This window comes from Silene latifolia, chromosome 11 (assembly GCF_048544455.1).
Source record: "Silene latifolia isolate original U9 population chromosome 11, ASM4854445v1, whole genome shotgun sequence".
NCBI classification, from domain to species: Eukaryota; Viridiplantae; Streptophyta; class Magnoliopsida; order Caryophyllales; family Caryophyllaceae; genus Silene; species Silene latifolia.
The window spans coordinates 8235368-8262016 of record NC_133536.1 but is presented as its reverse complement, the minus strand read 5'-3'; the positions used below and the strand labels follow the sequence as shown (position 1 = coordinate 8262016).

Genomic DNA, 26649 nt, shown 5'->3' with positions numbered 1-26649 from the left:
ATTATTATTATTAATATGATTATTTCAAATTTCAATTCACTTTATTCGATTCGATTCGATTCAAATTTTCACTCTATTCGATTCGATTCGATTTAGTTCACTCCATTCATTCGATTCGATTCACTCCATTCGATTCATTTCACTCACTCTTCGATTCTGATTCTGTCACTCTAAAAAGCCAGAAAGAACAGGATCTTAGTCTCCTTGAAATTGATCATCTTAATTAATTATTTTATTTTAAGAAAATTGACCATGTTTAGTCTCTTAGAAAAATTTAGGAAAATTACCAAACTTCTATATAATTTAATTTTAACCCAAACTATATAATATTTGCATTGAGATCCCTTAATCGGGTCCATCACACGGTGCTATCGATTTAAAACTATATAGTATAATTAATTTGTATAACTTTCTTTAATTATATTGAAGTCCCTTGGTTTCTGGATTTAATATATAGTATTGATTGATTGATTATCGATGTTAGGGAGCTCGATTTACACAAAAAAAAATTCAAATTTTTTAGTTAAAAGTTTTGAATTTTTTAGGGATTACTTTATACTATTACCTCTTTTATTTGCCCTCGTTGAAAATTTTCACTTCTGTTAATTTCAAATCCGGATTCCACCACAATATCCAATAAATAAATAGCTTGTTCTGATAAATTTATAAGCACATAAAAAATTACCCTATCGTCGATATTTTGTTTCATAACTTGTCGACATGCAAAGCGCACAAGTGATATAATCGCCAAATGACCTAATCATTAAGTACTTTATATTGCCACTAGTGTATTATCATTACTAATTTACTATGTAGGTCTTCACTTGATCATAATAATGTATAGTATTGAACTTGTGAATAACGTTGTACGTCTCACTTTGTTGATACATCATTTGTAGTCCCTCTAACAAGATCGAGAATATGTGTGTTTTATTGGCGCCGCAAAACATATAGTGTTTCTACACTCGAAAAAAACTTTGTTTTCTCATTTGAATTATTAGCTTTTTGCGCATCGATTGAAAAGTTTGTCGACATGCAATTTTTTTTTTTTTTTTTTTTTTTTTTTTTTTTTGATGACGAGGAGGTTGGATCCTCCCGGATCACAGACCCCACCCTGCTGCGCGCTGTCTGTGTGAGTTCTTTCCGCGGGGATTATTCCCTCTCCCGGCCAGTCACAGGAAAGTGTTCATCTAGGGAATCGAACCCAGGACCTCGCAATTCCTCCTTAGGAGGCTTTGAGGTTACCCTGGAATTCCACTAGACTCACACATCTTGGGTTGTCGACATGCAAATTGCATTGCCTTGCTTAATGAAATCAGTAGGTAGACTATACATTTAATGTATTATATTATATGGTATAGTTTGTTAGCATTAAGATGAAATTTTTGAATTTTATTTTAAAAATTATGAGTTTTATTAGGAAGTTTTTTAGTTCATGCTTTAAAATATAAAACTAAAAAAATTACAATATAACTCAAAAACATTACATATAAGCTCTGAAAAATTTGAGTTTTGACGTAAAAAAACTAACATGTAGCTTTTAAACTTTATAAAACTCGAAAAAAATATACAAAAACTCAAATATGGATTTTTTGTGAAACACAACCTTTAAAAAAACATTTTGCGAAACACTACCTTTAAAACCAAAAATTGTAAAACACAACCTTTAAAAACAAAAAAGTTGTAAAACACTACTTTTAGGCCGGAGTTTGACCAAATTAATAAAAATCCGTTGATAACTCGCCATTAAATACGCTATAAGTGCACCAAAAAAATCAATTACTCTATCACGTGTGAATGTGTGATGTCCAAACTCTTCCTTCAATTTTATTTCACTTAATTTTAGATCTGAAATCACCTTAAACAATCCCAAATTTTTACATGTTAGAAACCTTCTTCCTTGATTTTTTTTTCCGTCATGAAAGTTTTAAGGCGACAGGGATGCCATAACGACATTTGAGAAGCGGTGTTGACGAAAATTCTGAACTGTCACTGAACATTGTGAAAAAAAAAGAGGGGTTATTTAGAAAAAATGAAGCAGGGAAGTGGTGAAATTGATGACAGTGAGATAAAGAGGGAGGGAGCTTTTAGCGGGGAAATTAAGAAAGAGAGGGATTAATTGGAGGAAAACAAACAAAACATAAAAAGTAAAAAAAACATGGCACGTGCGAGCTATTATGACACCGAAAATGAATAAAGCTGACGGAATCCGGTCAAAAAGTAGTGTTTCGCAACTTTTTGGTTTTTAAAGGTTGTGTTTTACAATTTTTGTTTTTAAAGGTAGTGTTTCACAAAAGAAAATTTTTTAAAGGTTGCGTTTTCACAAAAAATCCAACAAATATATATGGATATCCGTGAATCTTATTTATATAAATTCAGCGTATTTAATACAATCTTATCTATATAAATTCAGAAGACAATACTCAGTGTACATCGCGCCACCTCATTAATGCATTATTTTTGAAAATCAATGTTATGGTGGGACCCATGAGTGTGCAATGTATTTAATTATTCAGATATCCGTCTTTTCAAACATGCGATAAATTCCGTCTGGCAACAAATTATATAAAATCATATTATGAAAATATTTTTCGAATTAATATTATGATAAAATTTTATACATTCCGTATAAATAAAGTTAATAACATATACGAAGAAGTAATTACAAATGCGAGTAAATGTAATTGAATTACATAATTTTTAAAACAAAATTATACAATAAAATTACATCATTTCAGAAAGGAATTACACTTATATACAAGATCGAACATAAACGGAAATGAATTACAAAAATGAATTACATGTATTTTTGTTATTATTATTGTACCATGCAGCAACATAATCACAACATAATTTTTTAAAACTACAGGGTACAATTTTTTTTTTCAAAAAATCAATCATGACAGAATATTAACTTGGAATATAAACTCGGCATCTTAACTATCAGCCGCGCACACCGAAATTGGTAGGTGACAATGATAGAAAACCGAGTTAATATAGTCTTCAACAAGCATTTAAAGCTATTTTTAATTTTTTTTTACTCTAAAAAAACAAATAAATAAATTTTATTTTAATTTAAAAGTGATTAAAAAAAAAATTAATAATTTTTTTTAAATAATTTATTTAATAAAGAATTCACAATTGTTATAACAAATATTGTTTAAATAATAACAACACAATAAGGTAAAAGTCGAAAAATTTTAAAATATGTTTTTTTAGGAAAAATAATCCTCTCAGATCCGTATAGAAAGCCGTTCATCACCGATGATTTATGTACTTGGAGCAAAAATTCTGGCAATTTTACTATCAGTCTCGCACTCCGAATTCGGAAGAAGACAATGACAGTTTCGCATGCGTGATAAGATGTACTGTCTTAACTGGTAGTCATAAAGGTGATAGAGTGCATATTGCTCGACTAACACTTTCTCCATCGGACACCAAGAGATTTCCCAGACGTTTTGATGAAGACAATTCCCCATCGCTGTTTGTTTTGCAATGACGATAAACAAGAGTCAATTGCAGTCTTTATCTCAGTTCAACATCTATCTTCCAAGACCAGTGTTTAGTCATGGCCAGCTTTATGTCACACTTTCCAGGGTCACCCGAAAAGAAGGCTTGAAAATTTTAATTTGTGACTCGGATATGCGTACTTCTATTACGACTACTAATGTAGTGTATCATGAAATTTTTCAATTTTTAGAATAATTTGCATATGTTAAAGTTGATTATTAGATTATATTTCTTTTATCCGAATGTAAAGTTTTTTATGTATGCAATTTTTATTTATAAGAGTTGATTACGTTATTTCCTTATAAACCAGTGCATGTGAACACATGTTTTAACAAATTTAAACATTAATTATGTATATCGTTGATCTAGACCAATTAGATAGGTACAATAGAAATGCAAAAACAGATATACATAAAAAAAACATTAATACTGGCCCAAATACATACCCGTGCAATTTTGCACGGGTTTAAAACTAGTTTAGATATAAGAGGTAAAAACTCTGAAATACCCCTACTATTTGCTTTAATGGTCTAGATTGAATATGTTGGTGATGACATTTTGTGTAATTAAAAGATTGTAATAAGGATATATTGGTCCATTTTTTGCCAAAAAAAGAAAGGGTTCATTAGATTGGATTGGAGAAAGTATTATTTTGTCCTTTTTATTTTCTTTTCCAATTAGTTTGCAAATGTAAATCTTTTTTTTTTGTTTGGTGATACTCAGGAGTATCCAGTAGCAACGGTTGGGTAATCTTCTTTAGGGTATTAAAGATATCTTAATTGGTAGATCCCTCTCAAGTTTATTTTTTCCATTCACAAGAGTGGAATCGATCTCCTTACTACTTGTTTAAGAGATGAGGATCATTACCACTCATACAGTCATACTAGCCCTGGTCAAATTTCAGGGCAGGGACGCCCGCTTGGTCCCGACCTGCCCCTCGGGTTTATTTTAACCCGGTCCATGTGACCCGTGAAAAGCCAGGTTCAACTAGTAAGAATTTAGGGCTTGGCCTGTCCCAGACCCACCCTCGACTGGACATACCCATAATTTGATATTATTTGGAAATTTTATTGAACAACCCACTCTTGCCCGCTGAGACCCGTCCTCCACCCGGACCGCGCCGGTTTCAAGCCCACCTCCATTAGGCCCAACATGGCCCGTGTTGACCTGCCCCCTACACCGACCCAATTCCGGGTCCGCCTAGCCAAGTCCAGCTTAGCCCCAAATCGGCTCGGCCCGAGTGTTTGGCCACCTCTAAGGCTGTAACTCCTATCAACCAACTTTGATAAATTACGCCGTTGAAAGAAAATGGACCCTTAAAACCCCTCTTTAAACCTCTTCTTCATCTCCATCTCCATCACCAGTTCACCACATATCACTTCACCACCTCTTAATTACCGACGATTAATCGACAAACAAGAGAAAATTCAACAAGTATAAACCCATATCTCTGATGATGCCAAAATGGCAAAAAAATTGAGCAAAGCACAAAGAACTGTGATTGAATTCAATCAATGATAACACCCTACAAAAAAATAATCAACAAAAATGAGCATGTTTTGATCTTGGGTTATACACATTGGTGTCATACAAATGCTGAATTAATGCCCCAATTTTGCCGAAGCTGCTAATCTGTTGACTGAATTAGGGTCTTCCCTTTTAATGGTTAAGCTGGATGCTGAGAGATACCCGAAAACGGCGTCGTCTTTGGCTATTAAGGTATACCCTATTTTGCTGGTGACACTGGTGGATTGTCTGTGTATGTTATTTCGTATTAAAGTTTGTGTCTTTTTGATTTTCGGCCAATAGTTTACGTTTACTCTATTTTGCTATAACTGAAACGGAGGGAGTAGTATATTAGTTGTTGCATTGTTTGAGTTTTGTATTCTTGAAATTACCCTTTTTGTTGATTGTGGTTTCGTTAGTAATGTACTTATGTTTGATGCTTGATTTGTTTACGTTCTCTCTTTTTCGCAATGCTCGTGTGATCTTCATAAAGTTTGGTTCTTTGATTGTATAATGTGGTTTTATACTTTCATAATTCTGAATTTCTATGGTTTAGTTTGTTAGATTCTCCTACTTTCACTATGCTCTTGTGATCATCAATTCTTGATGAAGTATTGGTCTTTGATTGTATAATGTGGTATCGGTTAATCCACACAATTGCTGAGTTATCTAGATTCCCTCTTTTCCGTAATTTTTGCATTGGTTTAGTGATCTTCATATAGGTTGTGGGTTTGTTAGGGGGATTTCGTTTGTGCTAAAGCTTGTTAAGGTGGGTTAAACACTAGAGTGGCAACCCATTGACAGGCCCTTCCTTAGCTTTGATCGGATCAGGATTCTCGCTGGGAAGTAGGAGAAGTACGATTAGGAACCAATTCTTGAGTTTATTGCCTTTGCCTTATGCAAAACACCACGAGAGTAGAGTTCACATTCGTTAAAGACTCCCATCTCAAGCCCGGCGGGGGGGGGGGGTGTTGAGTTTTGACTTTTGGGTACCATTGAGGCCATTTTCCCCTATTTTCGCAACCTATGACCAATTGTTGGAAATGATACTACTTTAGTGAGGCATGTTGGTGGAGAGTTCGATCCCTAGGCCTTTCTCCATTCAACCTCATATTTCCTGGTTTGCTTTAAATTTAGTTAATTTGCATCTTTTTCTTCATATTTCCAATGGAGCCAAAGTTTCATTACTCTTTGGTTCTGGATTATGATGGAATAAAGCAAAATGGCTCACTAAAGTGGAAGCCCTTCTTTCTCCTGTGAAGTAGTGGTCCTTCGATGCATCTTTTTCTTCATAAGTCTAGTTCGTTGGTTTCAATCAATCTCCTAAGCTTTTAGATTTAATCAAGCCTGTACTCACCATTGTTGAGTCTTAGATTACCGTGCAAGTGAATGAGAATCATTGCACAATTGAGGATCAAATCCATAAAGAGCAATTATGGAGCACTAATCGGTTCAATCCTAGGAGTTTATCTAAGTCAAACGAAATATGATGGTTGGTTGAAACTAAGAGAACTAAAGTACTAATTAACTATCTAAAACAAGTAAATTAAGCAAGCTAATAAATGAAATGAGGTTTAAGCAATTAGGAAAAGCCGATGTTAGGTCCAATTTAGCCTAGTCTGACTTTAGTTAGCCTGACTTAATTAGGCTGTACTCAGGCTAAAACAGCCGATATCTCCAATGAAATGCCTTACTCTACAGAATTTCATTTACAGGTCATTAAATAATAAGTTAGGGTAAACTCTCACCTTCCTCTCGGTTTTGTGAATATTCCGATCATCTCACCTTTCACTCCCTTGATAAGGGTTCTTTCTAATCAAAAGCTAGGGGAGCCCTCATTGAACTCTCACTCTCGTATTGAACCCAAATTGGTTAGACTAGTCGATATGGGGTTAATGAATTCCTGAACCTAATCAACTCTCTTTGATGGTCAAGGGTCAAGAAAAGCACGCTTGAATGTTTGAAAGTAGATCTAGGTTTTAATTCTAAAACAAGGTTTGAAGCCCTAATTCCATTTTGAAAGTCTGCGGCGGAAACTCCAACCTACTGGGTCATCGGGCTTTACTACTAAAAAATCTGGCCGACCCAATCGGGTCCTTATTTGTGACCTGAACAGTAGCATGGGAGCCCGACTGGGTACTCCTTCATCAGGAGTGGGTTCGCGCTGAAGGGTCCTTCTTGAGCAGAGGGATCTTCTTAGCCTTCCTTCATTAATTTAACTTTTGCCTTCAGAGTTCGTCATAAGTTGTAGGAACCGTTCCTGAACCCGCTTTTACCTACAAATCCAGTTACACAGATGAATCTAACCAGAGGAAAATGTTAGCAAATGGTGCATGCTCGAATTGATTTTATTATCAGTAACAAAAAATCTTACGGCTCCAAACTTTAGGGCTTATCACATTAATCGCATTGCAACTTCTTTTATCTTTCTCTCAACTTGCTTCGCTTAGACCCTTAAGTTTAGCTCCCTTACTTTCAGCAGCACATGCTTCTTCGATTGCGAATAGGGGCCTTGAAAATTCCTTTTCATCTTCTTGTTCCATACACCAATTTTAGTAGATTCTAAAGTCACTTTACCAGTTGGAGCAGATCTACAAACCTACAAGTCAGGTAGAGCATACATGATTCGTAGTTGACCATTTTAATGTTTACATCACCCCATCATTAATTTCCAGATCAAGAACTTGTTTTTGTAAGATACTAGCATGAAAAGAGCCAGTTTTTTTCATAGACTGATTCCAGCCTTTCTTCTCTAGACATCATAGACATGTGAGGTACGACTTAAAAAGTCACCTTTTGCATTTGTTGCACACTGCCATCAGCTTGCTCTTTGTTGAGTAATTTCTTGTAGCTTCCGCCTCCCTATGTTCATGTGTAGCATGTTAAAACAATATGTTCATGTGAGTGTATTTGAGAGTACCTGATCATCTGAAATTCTTATGCAAAGTTCTTGTAGCATGTTAAACCCCCTATGTTGATGTGTAGGTTTATGTTTTTGCCGAATCAAGCGAGTTCAAGCCCCTTCTCCGGCCCCTACAGAAGTTACCAAAAAAAATTTAAGTCGAAGGTCAAAACTTTTCCTGTCGTCATTGCTAATTGCATTATACTTGTACAAAAAAAAAAAAGTAGGGTTATTTGATGAGAATAATCCCAACTATGCCTGCCTGCTCAAAATAATCTCGACTTTTCGATAACCCAGAATAATCCATATGATACCATCATTTAACTTTAATTGCTATCCTCCTCTTCTTTACCTGTTATCACCGGTAAGTCTAATAATCCATATTGATTTGTTAAACTTATACTTCTGGTGCAGATAATAATGTTCATTTATGTAGACAACAAGACATTGCTGAGGAAAACCTAGCTAAACCATTTTTGACTCTGCAGGGCTTGAAGTAAAACAGCTGTAAGTCTCTGATTACCATTATCATTATCATTACAATGATTTCCGTTATCATCACATGCTCAAGTCCAATACCTAGCAAAATAGTAGGGGTGGAGGCTTTTGAGTTTTGACAACAAGATTAGCTCACAGTGTCTATTGGAACTCGTAACAACACCTAGCAAAATACTAGGGTTGCCGACTTGCCATGACTTGTTTCTTCAGTGAATAAGAAAAAACTCGGAAGAAAATGCTTGGATTGGCTGTATGTAGAGTTCTGCTCTGGCCTTTTGGATGGGACTATTTCGTACTTCCGTTTATTGCAAGCTTATAGTTAAAAACTTACAATGCATCATTTTGTTTGAATTGACAAGGAGTTCTGCTCTGGGCTTTTTAGGTGGGACTGTTCTGTACTTCCTTTGTATTACAAGTCGCAAGCTATTCCAGAATCCGAATAATGTGAGCTTTCTCATATACTTCGTTTTAAATTTTGGGACTCAATATAAGTGTGGTTTTTATTTTTGTTCCTCGACATGGAAGATTACTTGGCATATTATTGAAATGTGCATTTGCGTAAAAGCTAGACTGAAAATTTCCATTCGTTCCTACTTTTGATTCTAGTATAGCAGTATCCCATAAGACTCAGGGCTGCATGGTCGACTGCTCGTAGTAGATACGATTCAGACAAATGCTAGCGTTCTTGTTGCTGTTGGTAAGACATTGGATGATCTGGCTTTCGGAAGTTTGTAACATGTTCTGCTCGATGTTGCTAGTCTTTTCTTTTCGCGGTTATCATAGTTTGTAAAATTCTTGTCTCTACTCTCTACTCAATGTTCAGTTCTCAATTGGTTAGGTGTATATACCATGGTGCCCAGCTTCTGAGATACTCCGAAGCAGGTAGAAAAGCTGGAAAACCATTTTAATCTTTACAAGGATCGACGCATCTGGTAATGAGCATCCAAATTTTCAGGTTAGTGAATCGATAGCAGTACATACATGAAGATGAATTTTCAAAGAGCAATGTACTGATCTGGGTTTGAATTTCTTTACATATAAAAAGATTGGAATATACGGAGTACAATTTTTATATTGGTTAAGACGATTAATGATACAGTTGTCAGGTTTATCAAATACTACGTATGAAAAAATATGTCGTCTGAAATTAGTTTACTAGTTGGATGACAATTTATATTTCACATTTCGGGTCACTTGTTCTAATTTATTGGCGGAAAACTTTTTAGGCAATCTGGTACTCAGGTAAATATTGTTTTCTCCAATACGGAATAAAGCTAGACAAGAGTTGGGCTAGACCATGTGGCGGGCTGGACCGGATTAGCTCAGGCCTAATCCATCCACATTTTCTTTTTGGAAGGTTTAAAAGAAAATGCTGTCTTTGGGAGTTGGGGTATATCTGTTAGGTTTGTGTCGGGGTCAAGGCCGGCTTTATGGAGGATCAATTCTAACTCATCCGACTATCCTGAGGAAGGTCGTGTTGAATCGAGGTCTGGATCAGGTGGGTTAAGGAGAGAGTGATCCGGTAACTGTGTCGGGTCGACCTATGATGTTTGCCATCTCTAATAAAGTATTAAATACAGTTGACAAGTCGAAAGCTTTAAAATTGGAAAATGCACGCTGTGTCTTTAGGTTTGACATTTTTACCGAAATACCTAAATTTTTGATCCGGAAACTTTAAGAGGTCATAACTCGTGTTTACAAGTTTAGAAAGTGACGATTTTTTTTACAAATTGATCATCTTTCCGAGAACTACAACGTGAGAAAAAAAATTGTCCAAGTTTGGAATTCGTGACCAAGAGATATGATCACCCAAAGTTTGTTCGGTCAAAAAAATTTTGACATACAAAAACTTTTAATCACCGGATCCACCTACGTCAATTGTTTTTTTTTCAAATAGTGTTCTCGGAAAGATGATCGATTTGGAAAAAAAATAAAAAATCATCACTTTCTGAACTCGTAAACACGAGTTATAGCCTCTGAAAATTTTTTGGATAAAAAAATTGGGTATTGCAGACAAAATATTTAAACACCAATGACACCGCTTTAAAATTGAAGCATTCAAACTAAAAAAAGTGACAAATATCCCTGATTCAGCGATTCACCCAAGTGATTAAAGCATATGAATGATTGATTGATTGATAGTGTTTTTTTGTTTTTGTTTTCTAACAGTCCGTGAAACACATTTATTTACCACAAAATCTCATTATAGACGGTCACTATCCGTCTATAATGAAAGACGGGTCAAATACAATACCATTTTCCTAATAAAACAAAGGACAAGTGGGGTAGTGGGGCCAAAATTGTCACCACTTTCATTGTATTTGACCCGTTTATAGCTATGGACGGATATACCCGTCTATAGCAAGACTTTCTGTTTATTTACTTTATTTCTTGGCTTTCACACGTCTTTCTCCACGTCAACGAAGCAAAGACGAACATATCTACCATTCTACATTGTGTTGTTCTCAGCTCTTACCAAGTTACTATCATGAACGAGTAAATTGAAAGGGACTTGTAATACATTTGTACAAAGGATTCAAATTTTTAGGGCTAAAGTCCCATCACAGGTGGGACCAACTACTAACAATTATTGCAATTTTTTATCGATACTTTGCTACATTTATGACCAATGTTTAATGGAGTAAAATACTAACAAAATAATACAAATAAATGATAAAAATAAAATTATTATTTTTAGAGTAGAGAAATGAAGGGAAAATACGGATCAGAAAAGGAAAATAAATTAATATTCATTTAACTCCACTCTACCACTTTTCAAAAAAAAAACATGAAAAATTACCCTTTTATCCTTATTACAATCTCTTATTTATTTACTTTGTCACTACTTGTCTACTTGGTCCACTAAAATGAACACTCATTTGTACTTAGAGCATCTCCAATGGTTCTCTACAAGGATCTGCTTGCAACTTTTGCAAAATAATACTCCCTCCATTCAACTCCACTTTACATGTTTGCTTTATCACGTTTGTCAACGCGACTTTTACGCGGTGAATATCTTTAGCTACGTATTTGCAAAAATTATAAAAGTTAGATATTTTTAATGTACTCTTAAAGACGAATCAAATAAGATCCCACATGGATATATTTTAACTTATGTATCGAGAGAAAATTGAAGTTGAATCTCCGCTTGTGAATAGTGTGCAAAAGAGAAACCTGCAAAGTGGAGTTAAATGGAGGGAGTAAGTATGTAGCTTACCATTGGAGATGGAAAATTGGGATGTAGCTTGCAAGCATGGTAGCTCTACCAAGCTACATACTTGCTTTAGAAAAAAAATAAAACGTAAATTTTCATTGGATGAAAACAAGTACGTGGGACTCATACAAGCTACAACATCCTGTAGTTTGCCATTGAAGCGGTACGTTGCTAGAAAGTTGATTAGTTTTAAAAATCGATGTGACAAACCAAGCTACGATGTATTGTAGCTCACCGTTGGAGATGCTCTTATACTCCGTATTATTTAATAAATCATCTTCCACACACTTCTATTACTTATTTATTAGAAGATCCACAAATGATAGACGCTTGGTTGAGTTTACTTACCTTTCTTGCTTACATCATTTTTTTTCTACAACCATTTCAAGCTACAACTTACTCCAACGGTGAAGTCGATTTCCTACTAGCTTTATGTGACCCACTTAACACACTCTCCTATTTTTGTATTCAATTTTTAATTTTTAAATATAAAATTAAAACATTATAAATGAGACCACTATTTTCCTATTGGTTATATTTTTTTGTGGGTCCATTTAAGCAAGTAGCTTCATGGAACTATTTGCTCAATTTTTTTTTTAGCAAAGCTAATCTATTTGGATTACTCCAATGGTTGAGCTACTAGCTTGCAATTTCTTAAAATTGCAAGCTAATCATTTTTCTTAACCATTGGAGATACTCTTATCTCCTTAATATTTGTGCATTTTGTAATTGCAGAATGAGTAGAATGGAGAAAGTAGAAACTAGAAAATAACAATGGCCAAAATTGAACACCTAATCTCGTCTGTAAATACTTACACGGTTAGACCAAAATCATAGAGCCATGTGGAGCTGAGTGATCGATCATCTAAAATCTATATGGACCTAAGTGATCAATAAAGGGTACACAAATTCTTGTTTGTGACATGCAAGATATATCCGTCACTTTCTTGAGTGACGATACCATTTTTATCTCACAAAAATCTCCACTTTTTCTCTCTCTGCAACACTATTTATGTGGTCCCCTTTCTCCACTAACCCATTTTGTTACCATTTTATCTCACAAAATATCCGCCACAAATGGTAATCCGTCACAAGGGAGACCAATTGTAAAGGGTAAGATTTGTCCCAACACAACTAAGGTTCTCTCTTGTATCATCATTGTCATATTGAAAGCTATGTCATTAAATATGTAATTGGTCTCCCTTGTGACGGGTTATCATTTATGACGGATATTTTGTGAGTTAAAATGGTTACAAAATGGGTTAGTGGAGAAAGGGGACCACATAAATAGTGTTGCAGAGAGAGAAAAAGTTGGTACTTTATGAGGTAAAATGGTATCCGTCACTCAAGAGTGACGGATATGTCCCGTCACAAATAAGAATTTGTGTTAAATATGATGACCCTAACATGTTTGGTTTTTCTAATTTCATGTTCGCCTCGTACGGCTATTGGGGTGTAGCAATGGTGCTTTAGTTAAGTCAATTACGCATCCACCACTTATTTTCCAAACTCCATGGCCCATTTTAAGACACATGGTAGGCTGTCTTTTCCAACTATGTGGATAAGAGCATTCCCTTATCATTTTTATTTATTTATTCAATTTATTTTTGACTATGACTCCTATAATCATATTATTGGTAAACCTGAGAAATAGGTTAATCGGGTTGGATTCGAGTTTATAAAAACTCGGGTTAGGTCGGGTTTGGGTCATTTTCAGACCGGGTTTATCATGTTATTTATGGATAAAATCAGTGCGCAACAATAAACACTTGGATCGGGTTATAATGAATCGAGTCAATTTGGGTTTGGGTAAAGCTCGGATCTTGAGTTCGAGTGTCGGGTACGAGTCGAGTTATTTGGGTTGGCCAGTTTTGTCAGGTCTAATTATTGGTGTCGTGACTCTTTGTCCAATTTTCGTGTCCCGTTGGCACTAATTATTAATGCAAGTATAAAAAGGATTATGGGTCAGAAGATAAAAATAGTGATATACAAGACGGGACACGGATATAAGATAGAAAATCCAACATATTCATATGCAGAGGGCAGTGGCGTCTAATATTCCGGGCGACCACGGGCGGCGGAACCGGACCTTCGATTTTGGCCACCGAATTTATAAGCTTTACCAATAAAATTCAGCACAAACCTCGCTGTGTAGGATACTTATTCATTCATATTTGGGACCTCATTTTTTTATACTGCACCGAGCCTCTATTTACTTTAAGACGCCCCTGATCATATGATTGAGCCTTATTTTATGTGGCTTTGATATATTCTACGTTATTCCACCTTATAATTTATGCACCATGAGTTATCAAGCTTGGTGAACATGTGCTCAAGTTATAGCTTATGATCTCTCTTGTCTTCTATCGCCCTACAAAAGCTAAGTTGTCGGGTCATTGTGCTAGTAACTTATTTCATTCGTTTCATTTAATTGTGTATGTTAATTCAAAAATAAGGGAAATTTAAAAATAATGTACATAGTAAATATATATAACTACATGAAAAATATAAGGTTTTCAATAAAAAAATCCAGTCCACCTCAAATCGTTCAATTGTCACTTTACTCGTGAGTACTGACTACTGAGTAGTAGTGAAACTTAGAGAGCTAGCATGGGCGACCGTCACCCTAAAAATTGGAAAATTAGTACTTAATCATGTCAAGAATTTTCGTCTGGTCTAATGATCAATCCTGATTCTGCCACAGATTATAAGGCGACTAACCGACTAGGTGAGGTGAATACATAAGTACCGAAAATGACGTAGCATGCTTATTTATTACTAAAACGACTTTACATATGTACCGAAAATAAATAAACCAACACGTAAGTTAGTAAGTTAGTGACTCATAATCATGGGCGTCTTAAAGTAATTGGAGGCCCGTGCATCACAAAAAAATGAGGCCTCAAATATAAATGTATAAGTGTGCTACACGTCGACGTTTGTATCGAATTTTGTTAGTCAAGCTTATAAATTCGGTGGCCAAAACTGAAGGCCCGGATCCGCCGCCCGTGATCGTCCGGGTTATTAAACGCCCCTGCTCATAATAAATGAACAAGTGTACTATATTTTGAAGTTTCTATAAAATTTCATCAATAAAACTTGTAAATTCAGTGACCAAACCCGAAGACCCGCCGGTTCTTGCACTCGTGTTTGCACAGGGCCTAGACGCGCTTGCTAATGGTCAGTCATGGACTCATGGTGCCATGGTGGTCCATCAAAGGCCGTTTAGTTTTAGATAAACATGATTATTGAAATCTTTTAAAAATGATCTCTCGTAGATGATTTAATAATTTTATGAAAATACATACTATTTCATGCATAGGAGTATAACTGTGAGAATTAATACCTGGTACTCTGTATTCTGTAACTACGGAGTACTAATACTACAGTCTATAGAAATTTACAACATAAATATATTTCACTCCCTCCGTTCGGTCAATAATTTACCTTAATAGGGACATCAAAGTTTCGATTTTACAATATTTTATTGTAAAATCGATTTATGAGAGACTTACTCCTCTGTAGATCGTTGTCATTGTGCTGTGTGTAGAATCAATAATGTGTATATTCCCCCATCAATACTTGAATTATTGACATCTGATGGAATATACTCAATTCATTATTTATAAATTTTATATGGTTACCCATCACTACTCCAGATTCAAATTATTTGATTTTATAATACTGGAATCTCTCTTGCTCTTATCTTCTATGAGTTGTATCCATCGTATCCATGTTAGACTTGTGCAATTGTGCAATCCAGAGATTGATAACTAATTTAAATTCGTTCATCTAATAATACGAACGAGTATATAATTGTCAAAACCAAAATATATATTCTTGTCAGGACACCCGGAAAAAAATTGATCATTTAATCCGATTATCATTAGTTTTAGGATGAAAACTCGGTCTAAATTTTTCGTTTGTCAATATACAACATTTTATACAACATTTCATGCCCGTTCTGTGACTTTGAATGTGTTGATACAATAGAAAATACTCACTATATATTTACGGTTTTTCTAACGTGTGCCGTATAATAGGAAAAAATATAATAGTTGAGTCACAACCAATCACCTTAAGGTTTTGTTTGAGATGGATATCAGAGCCAGTATGACCAAATGTCACGGGTTCAAATCCTGGTAGCCTCTAATAATTACGAAGTGGAAATTCCTCACATGTTATGAGGGGCCTTTTACTCAACCATGGCCTTAAGGTTTTGGTTGAGTACTTGAGTTGGTTCATGAAAATTCGGCGCATGGTATGAGGGGGCTTGTGCACATTAACCACTCTTCGAGTGAGGGCATAATAGGAATATATTTAATACCGTATAGCGGATGTCAGTAAAGCCCTGTTTTTTTAGGCTGAATTGAAATTTGCTGATATAAAGTGAGTTGAGCGGAACTGAAGTGAACTAAAATGAGGTATGTGAAAAGACAAGAGCCAAACTCGGTATGTGAATAGATATTCATGTGACATATCATGTGTTATGTGTTCATATTGTAATATCGTTTGTTTGTCGTTTAACAGGGTGTATCATTGCTATTTTGTACTGTATATTCTTGATTCTTATTCTAACACTGTATAATACAGTATGTTTATTACTCCGTATGTCAGTATGTGGGACATTAGACCAACGTGGATCTTGCCTAGCTCTAGACGTCAGCCTATAATTCATTAAATTATTGTTAATTGATTTCAAATCAAGTAATGTCAACAGATTTGTTGATCTGAACGATTATGAGTAAGTATTATATTTCCAATGATTAGGTTTTATGATTCCAGATTCCTTGTTTACTCCGTAAGATAATACGCATTCTTTGAAAAATTAAGTCGAGTAAAGGAAAAACAAGTAGCTTTAAAAACGTATTCCTAAATCTTTATATGCTCTTTTCGTAAAAAAAAAAGTGATTATATTCATGTTCTCTAAAACATGTTTAAAAATAGTCATACTCAAGTGAATGGTATGATTATTTAAGTTGGTACTCCGTACTATATATGACTAGTATTGGTGCCCGGCTTCGCCCGGGCTACCTCTACCTACCATTAGTTTTTTTTTCATTAAATTAAAGTGTTTAAAGTTGCATAACTCATAAATTTATCATTAATATATTTTTCTATAACATATCCTAAAATTAAAATGAAATAAATTTTAAGACAAATTCACTACTTCCGCTATTAATATTTCACTCTTACTAATGACACATAGTAATAACATTTTACTACTTGGCCATTATCATTGGTTACTTTCACTACTCCCGCCGTAATTATTGTTACTGTCACTACTGTTGCATTAACATTGATAATTTCACTACTCCTGCCGTAATTATTGTTACTTTCACTATTGCCGCATTAATATTGATTATTTCACTACTCCTGTCCTGTTGTTGTTTCTACCCCTCTCACTAATCTCCTTGATAATATTGTTAATTTTACTATTCAAATGAGTAAATTACTATCATATAACTATATCCAATAATGTTACTACAATTCTTTTATTTACCTTCTTGTGAAATTACTTTTATTACTTAGGCATGCAATTTTAAGAGGGTTATATATTTATATAAATATATTGCATATATGCATTAAATCAAATTGAAAAAATTATGCAATTTATATATTATGGAATCTAACTTGAATTATTTATAACCTACTTATTATATTTTTGTATGTTAAATAATTTAAATATATATATATATATATATATATCTAATAAACTATAAAGTTTAATAAAATTTCATAGATTTTAAATTTAATATATAATTTTATGATGATAATAATTAATACCATAAATGTGCATGTTTATGCTACTTAATTATTTTATTTTAAGGAAATTGGCCATCTTTTAGTCTTCTATAAATATTTAGGAAAATTACTAAACATCTTCTTTCCTTTAGTCTCCTTGAAATTGACCATCTTAATTAATTATTTTATTTTAAGGAAATTGACCATCTTAATTAATTATTTTATTTTATGGAAATTAACCATGTTTAGGAAAATTATCAAGCTTTTATATAATTTAATTTTAACCCAAACTATGTAATATTTGCATTGAGATCCCTCAATCGGGTCCATCACACGGTGCTAGTGATTTAAAACTATATAGTATAATTAATTTGTATAACTTTCTTTAATTACATTGAAGTCCCTTGGTTTCTGGAATTAATATATAGTATTGATTGATTGATTGATTATGTTAAAAGTTTGTACATAAGGTATTAGACAAAAGATGTTACGTGAAGTGAATGGTAGGATTATTTTAGTTGATACTCCGTACTATATATGATATCTTGTATGGTAAATATTTCAAGATCAAGGTTAAACATCCTAATTGCATTATATTAATCTTCGGATAATTCACGCGGTACCCTTAAAGTTTGTCACTTTGTACGAAATACCTAAATTTTTGATCCGTAAATCTTAAAGAGGTCATAACTCGTGTTTACGAGTTCCAAAAGTGATGAATTTTTTTTGCAAATCGCTCACCTTTCCGAGAACTACAATTTGGAAAAAAAAAATTGTCGGCTTGTCGCATTTGGATTCCGCTACTAGGAGTTATTGTGTGTCAAAGGTTTTTCGACCGAACAAACTTTGAGTGAGCATATCTCCTGGTCACGAGTTCCAAACTCGTCAAACTTTTTTTTTCAAATCGTGGTACTCGAAAAGATGATCGATTTGAAAAAAAAAAAATCTTCATTTCTGAGTTCGTAAACACGAGTTATGGCCTCTTTAAGTTTTTCGGATCAAAAATTTGGGTATTTTTTGCAAAGTGGCCAACTTCAGAAGTACCGCATGAATTATTCGTATAATCTTTGGTGTTTGTTTGATTATCACTATAAAAATGTATTTTTAATCCGTTCACATGAACCGTCCAATTTATGTGTGCTTGAAATTCATGAAAATTTACTAAACAATCCCTTGATCATTTACAAATTTTGAAAATGTAGACAATTATAGTTACAACTTGTAAAATAGCTCAACAACTCTGTGTAAGAGTTTAATAAATTTGAGGCGGTTGTACAATACTACTATACAACTCTGATTGTAGGATATTATTTGTGAATCGATATTCATGTGACATATCATGTGTTATGTGTTCATATTGTAACATCGTTTGTTTGTCGTTTAACAGGGTGTATCATCTGCTATTTTGTACTGTGTTATATTCTTGATTCTTATTCTAATGCAGTATAATACAGTATGTTTATTACTCCGTATGTCAGTATGTGGGACGACAGTAGACATTTAGACCAACGTGCATCTTGCCTAGCTCTGGACGTCAGCCTACAATTCATTAAATTACTCCCTCCGATCCAGACAAATGGTAACGTACAGAAAAAGGGAAATGGATCCTCTCCATTTCCTTTCTCTCCATTTCCTCTCACAATCCCCTTAAATAATAATTTTTTCTCTCACCCTCATTTTCCTTTATTTTTATGCGTAAATTTAGAACCGTTAGATGATAGCAAGATACGATCCGGGCCATTAATAGGTACTTGCCTCTCCATTTCTTTTGAGGAAATGGAGAGGAAATGAGCTCCAGAAAAAGTGGTTATTTAAGAAAAGGTGGAAAAGTAAGGGGTAAAGTAGGAAAGTTTGATTGGGGCCACATGAGTTTAGGTGGATTAAATAAGTAGTTGGTGAGTGAGTGAGTGGATGATAAAGTTGTAAATAGATAGTGGATGTAAGGGTAATTTAGTCTTTTTTCATGCCAAATATGGTATGTTACCATTGGTGTGGTTCATCCATTTTAGGTAAGGATCGGAGGGAGTATTATTGTTAATTGATTTCAAATCAAGTAATGTCAACATATTTGTTGATCTGAACGATTATGAGTAGGAGTATTATATTTCCAATGATTAGGTTTTTATTATTCCTTGTTTACTCCGTAAATTAATAAAAAAAGGCACTCCGGTACACGATTGCGTCTTCGTTAGGCGAGGGTCCGGAAAAGGGTCCCACCATAAGGGTGTAATTGGGACAAGCCTTTCCTTGCCATTTTGGCAAGGAGGCTGTTCCAAGGACTTAACCGGTGCGCCAAGGCTCCCCTTCTTACTCCGTAAATTAATATTCTTTGAAAAATTAAGTCGAGTAAAGGAAAAACAAGTAGCTTTAAAAACGTATTCGTAAATCTTTATACGTTCTTTTTGCAAAAAAAGATTATATTCTTGTTCTCTAAAACATGTTTAAAAATCGTCATATTCAAGTGAATGGTATAGTGGTATGATTATTTTAGTTGGTACTAGGGGCGGATGCAGGAATTTAGGTTTGGGGTGGCACAATTTTTTTTTTGCCGTAGTTCTAATATTATTTTGCGTTTAATTACGTATTTGTACTCTTTTATTGACATACATACATGATTAAATTTCGCAAAAGTCTACATATATTTCTGTAGAATACTGGAAATAAAAGTATATCTTACATAGATAAAAATAAGCAATGAAAAAGGTGCAAATTATTAAATGTTCTCATATTTTAAAGCTAATAGGACCAAAAAGGAAATTAAAAAACAAAATAAAGTTGTCAGTGGGGATCGAACCTGGGTTGGAGGTTATAAGTTCCCTACACTTACCACTACACTACTAATATTACATTACATATATGGGGAACTAACTAATTTATATAGCTGACATTTTTGGGTCATGTGAGGGCACTTGCCCTCACTTTCCCTCCCCCAGATCCGCCCATGGTTGGTACTACGTAGTATATATATGCTATGTTAAAAGTTTGTACATAAGGTATTAGACAAAAGATGTTACGTGGAGTGGTAATATCTTGTATGGTAAATATTTCAAGATCAAGGTTAAACATCCTAATTGCATTAATATAATCTTTGGTGTTTGTTTGATTATCAGTTTATCACTATAAAAATGTGTTTTCAATGCGTTCACATGAACTGTCCAATTTATGTGTGCTTGAAATTCATGAAAATTTTATTAAACAATCCCTTGATCATTTACAAATTTTGAAAACGTAGACAATTGTAGTTAAAACATGCCCGTGTGATCAATACGGGTTAAAACCAAATCCAAACCTAGTCATTTATTAGATTTCATTTTACCACCATGTTTCTTTGTAATCTTATCTATATAAATTCAGAAGACAATACTCATTATACAGCGCGCCACGTCATAAATGCATTTTTTTTTTTGGAAAATCTAGATTATGGTGGGACCCATGAGTGTGCAACGTATTTAATTATTCAGATATCCGTCTTTTCGAACATGCGCTAAATTCCGTGTCGCAACAGATTATATAAAATAATCTTATGGAATACTTCTTCGAATTAATATTATGATAAAATTTTATACATTCCGTGTAAAAAAAATGCATAACATTTACGCAGAATTAATTACAAATGCGAGTAAATGTGATTAAATCACATAATTTTTAAAACAAAATTACACAATAAAATTACATAATTTCAAGAAGGAATTACAGTTATATACGGGATCGAATCTACAACGGAAATGAATTACAAAAATGAATTACATGTATTTTTGCTAATATTATTGTACCACAAATTCACAACATAATTTTGTAAAACTACAGGGTACAAATTTTTTTTTCAAAAAACAATAATGACGGCATATGTACTTGGAATATAAAACTCGGATCTTAATTATCAATTCACACCAAAATTGGTAGAGTGACAATGATAGGAAACCGAGTTAATACATCTTCAACAAGCATTTAAAGCTGTTTTTTATTTTTTTTTTTACTCTAAAAAAACAAATAAATAAATTTTATTTTAATTTACAAGTGATTAAAAATTTTTTAGTAAATTTTTTTTAATAAATTTTTTAATAAATAATTCACAATTGTTATAACAAATATTGTTTAAATAATAAAAACACGATAAGGTAAGTCGAATAAATTAAATAACTTAAATATTTTTTAAAACCAGATAGTACGATGTTGTTGAGCGCTTAGTGAGAGATCTATATGCCGAATATGGTGAAACTCTTCGATGTTAATCAATCAGAATCGAAATGAACATTCACCCGGTAGTTGTGGTTTTTACGCATCCTATTTACGTGGAGAATGTTCATTTCCAGTTAGATCACTGATCACTGATATAAAACAATTAGATAATTACAATAGAAATATAAAAATAAAATATTTATCAAAAAACATTCATACCGTCCTAAATACAAACCCGTGCAATTTTGCACGGGTTTAAAACTAGTTTTCTTAAATGCATTATCCATGCTCGTTACATAAAATGAGATATCATCATTTAGTAATACGAGATCAACATACTCATCAATAAGTACGGAGTATATTATTTTATTGATATCTTAGTAGCACCCGGTGGCATTGTAGCAATGTTGTTGCCATTTACATACATCATAGTCCGTAAACAATACAAATTTTGCCCAAGTTATTGAAGAGAATTTTCTTAACAATAAATTGCCAAAAATTCATGATGTTATTACAATGAATAATCTTTGAGATAGGAGTACAATTACTCTAAAACACAATACAAAAAATAAAAATTGAAGAAAAATTTGTTGACCAACAAAAAAGGAGGAGCCTTGTAGACTTTAGCAAAGCTTCTCTACAACAATCACCACAACAACATTATCCCTGTTTCTCAACAGCTCCCGCAAATTGAAGTAAGGGAGAGTCGGATGTGCGCAGCCTTACTCTTGTGCCAGCAAAGCTTCTCTACCAAGAGCTAAAAAATATCTTTACTAAAATGTCTTCACTATGCAATGGCAATTATGCATCATAAGCACATAGACTATCAAATCCCATGTATTCATTGTGTTGAATTTTGTAAACCATGTTTGATATACCTACCCCACCTGTAATCATAAAATCAAAATAATTACCAAACCAAATATTTACCGAAAATTGATAGAATATACGGGTTTACCGAAATCTTAAATGCTTACCGAGTGAAATAGCACTGACGAAGATGGTGAACGCCAAGATAAAGATGATAAGAGAGGCTCTTCCGAGAATAGCAATAAGTCTCCTTACAAGAACTTGCCCAACTAAGGCGGCAAAAGTAGCGACAGCGACAAGGTAGGCAGCTGTGAGACGCGTAAAATGTATGTTAGCTTTTGAAGGATGGAAACATAGTATAGAATGGTAGAAGATGAGTTTACGGTTGAGGTTAGAATGAGGGTTTACCGTATGGTACTGGGAATCGGTTGAGAAGGTAGTATTCTACGACGGACATAGACGAGGAAAACATCATGGCGAAGGTAGCAGTGGCACTTGATACCTGTTGAACATATGCATCACGGTTAATCTCATATAATACAGCAACAAAGAGACTGTCTTTGGACGAACCGCGATGAAAATTTAATAATGTAAGGAAGTATGACCTGAGGAATGATGCCAATCTCGAGAAACAGAGGGCCGAGAATAAATCCTCCACCAAGACCAAGTAAGCCTCCAACCATTCCAGCACACATGCCGATAAAGCAGTACAGAATTAGTTTAGGTATTGTCCAGTGGCTTTCTTCGTCTCCTCGGGAAGTCAACTTCCTCTTTCCGGTGTAGAGCATGTACGCTTCGTATCCTGATGCTCCGACTGCAATCGGGATCTGAGAAAGAAAAATCAAAGAGAAATGCAGTTCAGCACATTGCATATAAAGATATACTCCATAAGAGAGATTATCATTGCATCACAGCTGAAAATAAGATCTTTGTTATCGGAAAGATACCTGCAATAGGTTGGTCACCCAATATGCTATTGAGCAAGTAGAGGTATACTTCTGCAATTGTGAAGATACAGTTTTCAGTACTTCAGTAATTACCAATTACACAAACAAGTTTAGTAGAAGTTCAACAACGTACCTGGACGATCTCGAGTCCAAGAATTGCAAGCCAAACGGCACAAAGAACGGCCACTTGTGGCCAGTGCACATTTTCCATAATAGGTACCTGGTGAACCCAAAACAATTCAACATTAGGATTAACCGCGTCTCATATGTGAGACCGTCTCATACTAGACTCAGGGAAATGAATATCCTTACCACTTCTTTCTTCTCAGGAACGGCAGGAAGAGCTTTGTAGTCACCACCATCACCATTTGTTACCCTTTGTGCAGCTTCCTGAAAGACATTTAGCAACCGTGTTAGAAAAACGACATAAATCAGATCAAAAAGCTGCAACTGAGGGGATTAGCAAAGTTAAGGACCTTTTTCATGATAGTTTCTTTCTTCCATGTATCAACACCCTTGAGGAAAGCCTTAGTTGAGGTAACTGCATTTCATAGTGCAAAATTAGTCACCGATATATTCAACATTTCCAACAACAAGAATCGAATATCTGAGTTTTGTTATAGTAGTGTACATACAGATGAAGAGAATGATAAGCAAGACTGTGATCATCCAGTCAGCAAAGATGACATTGAAAGCAACACCGATACTGATTCCAAGTACCAACATAGGTTGGAACAGAAGTGCGAGATCATAGTCGATAACAGGCATTTCTAGAGTTGGATGCCTTTGCTTAAGATTGTAGTAAACAGTCGAAACTGCAGCCCCCATAATCATACCTGAACAAATAATCAGAAGTTTACAACTAAGCTATCGAAGTTTGTAAATACTGATCTGAAATCTGAATTTTTTTCATCAAATCTGAGCTAAAGAGCTTTATGACATATTCTAATTGTAAATTAGTAATTCAAATCATTGTTGATCGCGTTCGATCAATTTCCCTCAATTACCCTTGTCAAGATACTCATACTTCATTTTAAGCCAAATACGAAATGTTCAGCAAAACCAAAATTCTTAAGATTAAACAGTTAGTCTTGCTATAGACGGATATATCCGTCTATAACTAAAGACGGGTCAAATAGCTTGAAAGTGGTGACATTTTTCCCCCACCACCCCACTTGTTGTTTGTCCTATCAGGAATGTGGTATTGTATTTGGCCTGTCTTTACAGACGGATATATGCCGTCTGTAATGAGATTTTGTGAAGATTAAAAGGGAAAAAGAAATACTTCATTAAATTTCTTGCTGTAAAAAGTAAGCTTTTTTTGCGATCAACAAATTTAATACTAGATCTTTTCCAATTTCAATCACACTATGATAAAAACTCAAAAGTACAGAATTTACAAAAGAACAAACATAAATTCTTATTTAAGACGGAGATATCGAACAACTGAAGGAAAAAAAGGCCAAAATATGAAATCCTTACATTTTGATATAGCTGTTGAAGATTTGGAATCAAATCCAATAATAAGAGTAAGCATAGGAACAAAAATACCACCACCACCAACACCTCCAACACTCCCAAATGCAGCTCCAAAGAATCCAATCAATGAACCTACTATTATTTCCCATCCAAATTTCATGTCCTGCCATTTAATCACAAATTAATCAACTAACAAATTCATATCCTAAAAACTCAAATTATTGTAATTAGTGGCGGAACCAGGACTTTTAGATTTTAACAAATTTCATTTTTTTTAATTGCTAGGGGTGATCGGCTCTGCTAGCCCCTTAAAGTTGACAATTTTGACTATAAATTCCAATTTTTTCAATTTTAGGGGACGACCGTCTCTGCTAGCCCCTCTAGTTCCGCCACCGAGTACAAAATGTAAAAATTTAAGTGAAACTCACCGGCCAAACATGAACATAACCACTTGTGCCTTGCCATAAAAAGTTGACAACTTTAGTTAATAGACTAACTTCAACTTGTTCAATTTCAATCTCAGTTGCTGCAATTTCTTTTACAATTTCCTCATTTGCTGAAGCAAACAGTAAAAAACTACCAACAAACACAACACTAAACACAACAAACTTGATCATCCAAGATTTACCCATCTTATAATTCTCACTTTTTTACAAATTTAAGAATTACCCACAAAATTGTGAGTTTGTGTTTGTGTGTTTGTGTTGTGTGGTGTGATGTATGTTATGCTGGTTATTTATAGTATGTGTGATTTTTGATTTAACAAGTTGGGTTGATTTGCTGGAATTTATTGAATAATAATGATAAAAAAAAAGATGAGCAGAAAAAAATGAAGACCACTAGGAGTGTCTGGTTGATAAGCCAAGTTAGATAGCCAACTGTCCCATGGCCCTGCATGATTATATTTATTAAAATTAATTAATGACATTGGGTGTGAATGTGATCAATATACCACTTTGTTTTGATAATCTTCGGAAATATACGAATGCTTGGTTAAAACCGTTCTAATTTAAGGCGAAAATTAAGAGAAAGTTGTGACAATTGATTTGTAAGAGGTCTTAACTTAAGATCACCTTAAGCAAGATGTACCGTACATAAAAAAATATCGATAAATATAACACGGCTTGCAAGATAATAGTGGTCTACATAAAATAGTCTCAGACCTTATTTGTTAAAAGCGGATTAATATTAGCAAAAGCAAATTTAAAATGCAGAGTTGACTAGCATAATGATTTAGCATGTTTGACTAGCAGATTTATTTAGCAGAATTGTTTGGTGTTTGGTAATTGACAGTTTTAGATTAGCAGATTGTTTAGATCCTTTGTAAAATGACAAATAAGGATATGAATAAATTATTTATTAAATATATAAAAGGAAGGTTAGTATTTTTTCGGGGGTAAATAAGATTTTTTTTTTCTTTCTAAACCGCTAATCCAATATGCTGGTAGGAGCAGCATATTGCAAAATAGCATATTGGACCCCAATATGCTATTTCAATATGCCATTAACCAAACGCTCTAAATAGTATATTCGTAAGTCAAACAAACCTCTCAAATATGCTGAAATTTGATCAATATGCTATTTACCAAACAGAGTCTAACTCTCAATCGAGTTTTGTTTAATACTCCGTATTAGAAAGATACTTTATCTAATCTTCTAGACTTGGTAAACAAGACAATCAAGTCGGGCGTGGGTCGAGTTACTTTTGATTTACAACAATTCTGATCAGTTGATTCATTTTGGATCATGGTTAGTATTTTTACAAAGTTATTTAAGGAGAACGATTGCGACAATAAACATTTAGATTAGATTGGATTAGCTCGAGTCAATCCATGGTCAAATTTGCACCTCTATTTGGG

At 34.1% G+C, this 26649-nt stretch overlaps 1 protein-coding gene and 1 long non-coding RNA gene across 6 annotated transcripts; one reads left to right on the top strand and one right to left on the bottom strand.

Annotated features, from left to right (window-relative positions):
• Nucleotides 1–4803: 4803 nt before the first annotated feature.
• On the top strand, nucleotides 4804–9550 carry LOC141612677 (uncharacterized). 5 transcript variants are annotated; one of them, XR_012529139.1, is made up of 5 exons: nucleotides 4804–5229; nucleotides 8002–8083; nucleotides 8333–8425; nucleotides 8799–8860; nucleotides 9255–9550. It is a non-coding gene; the product is annotated as an uncharacterized LOC141612677 (long non-coding RNA). The 5 variants fall into 5 exon arrangements; XR_012529142.1 differs by having other exon boundaries at nucleotides 9023–9550; XR_012529141.1 differs by having other exon boundaries at nucleotides 8799–9113.
• Nucleotides 9551–22017: 12467 nt separating this feature from the next.
• Nucleotides 22018–25677, bottom strand: LOC141610908 (sulfite exporter TauE/SafE family protein 3-like). The gene is made up of 11 exons (XM_074429220.1): nucleotides 25219–25677; nucleotides 24794–24953; nucleotides 23947–24147; nucleotides 23788–23852; nucleotides 23624–23701; nucleotides 23445–23531; nucleotides 23312–23362; nucleotides 22970–23191; nucleotides 22773–22866; nucleotides 22532–22672; nucleotides 22018–22441 (listed from the first exon to the last, which is right to left on the bottom strand). Exons 1-11 carry the CDS (start codon nucleotides 25420–25422, stop codon nucleotides 22356–22358), a joined length of 1389 nt encoding a protein of 462 aa, XP_074285321.1. The 5' UTR covers nucleotides 25423–25677; the 3' UTR covers nucleotides 22018–22355.
• Nucleotides 25678–26649: the final 972 nt, after the last annotated feature.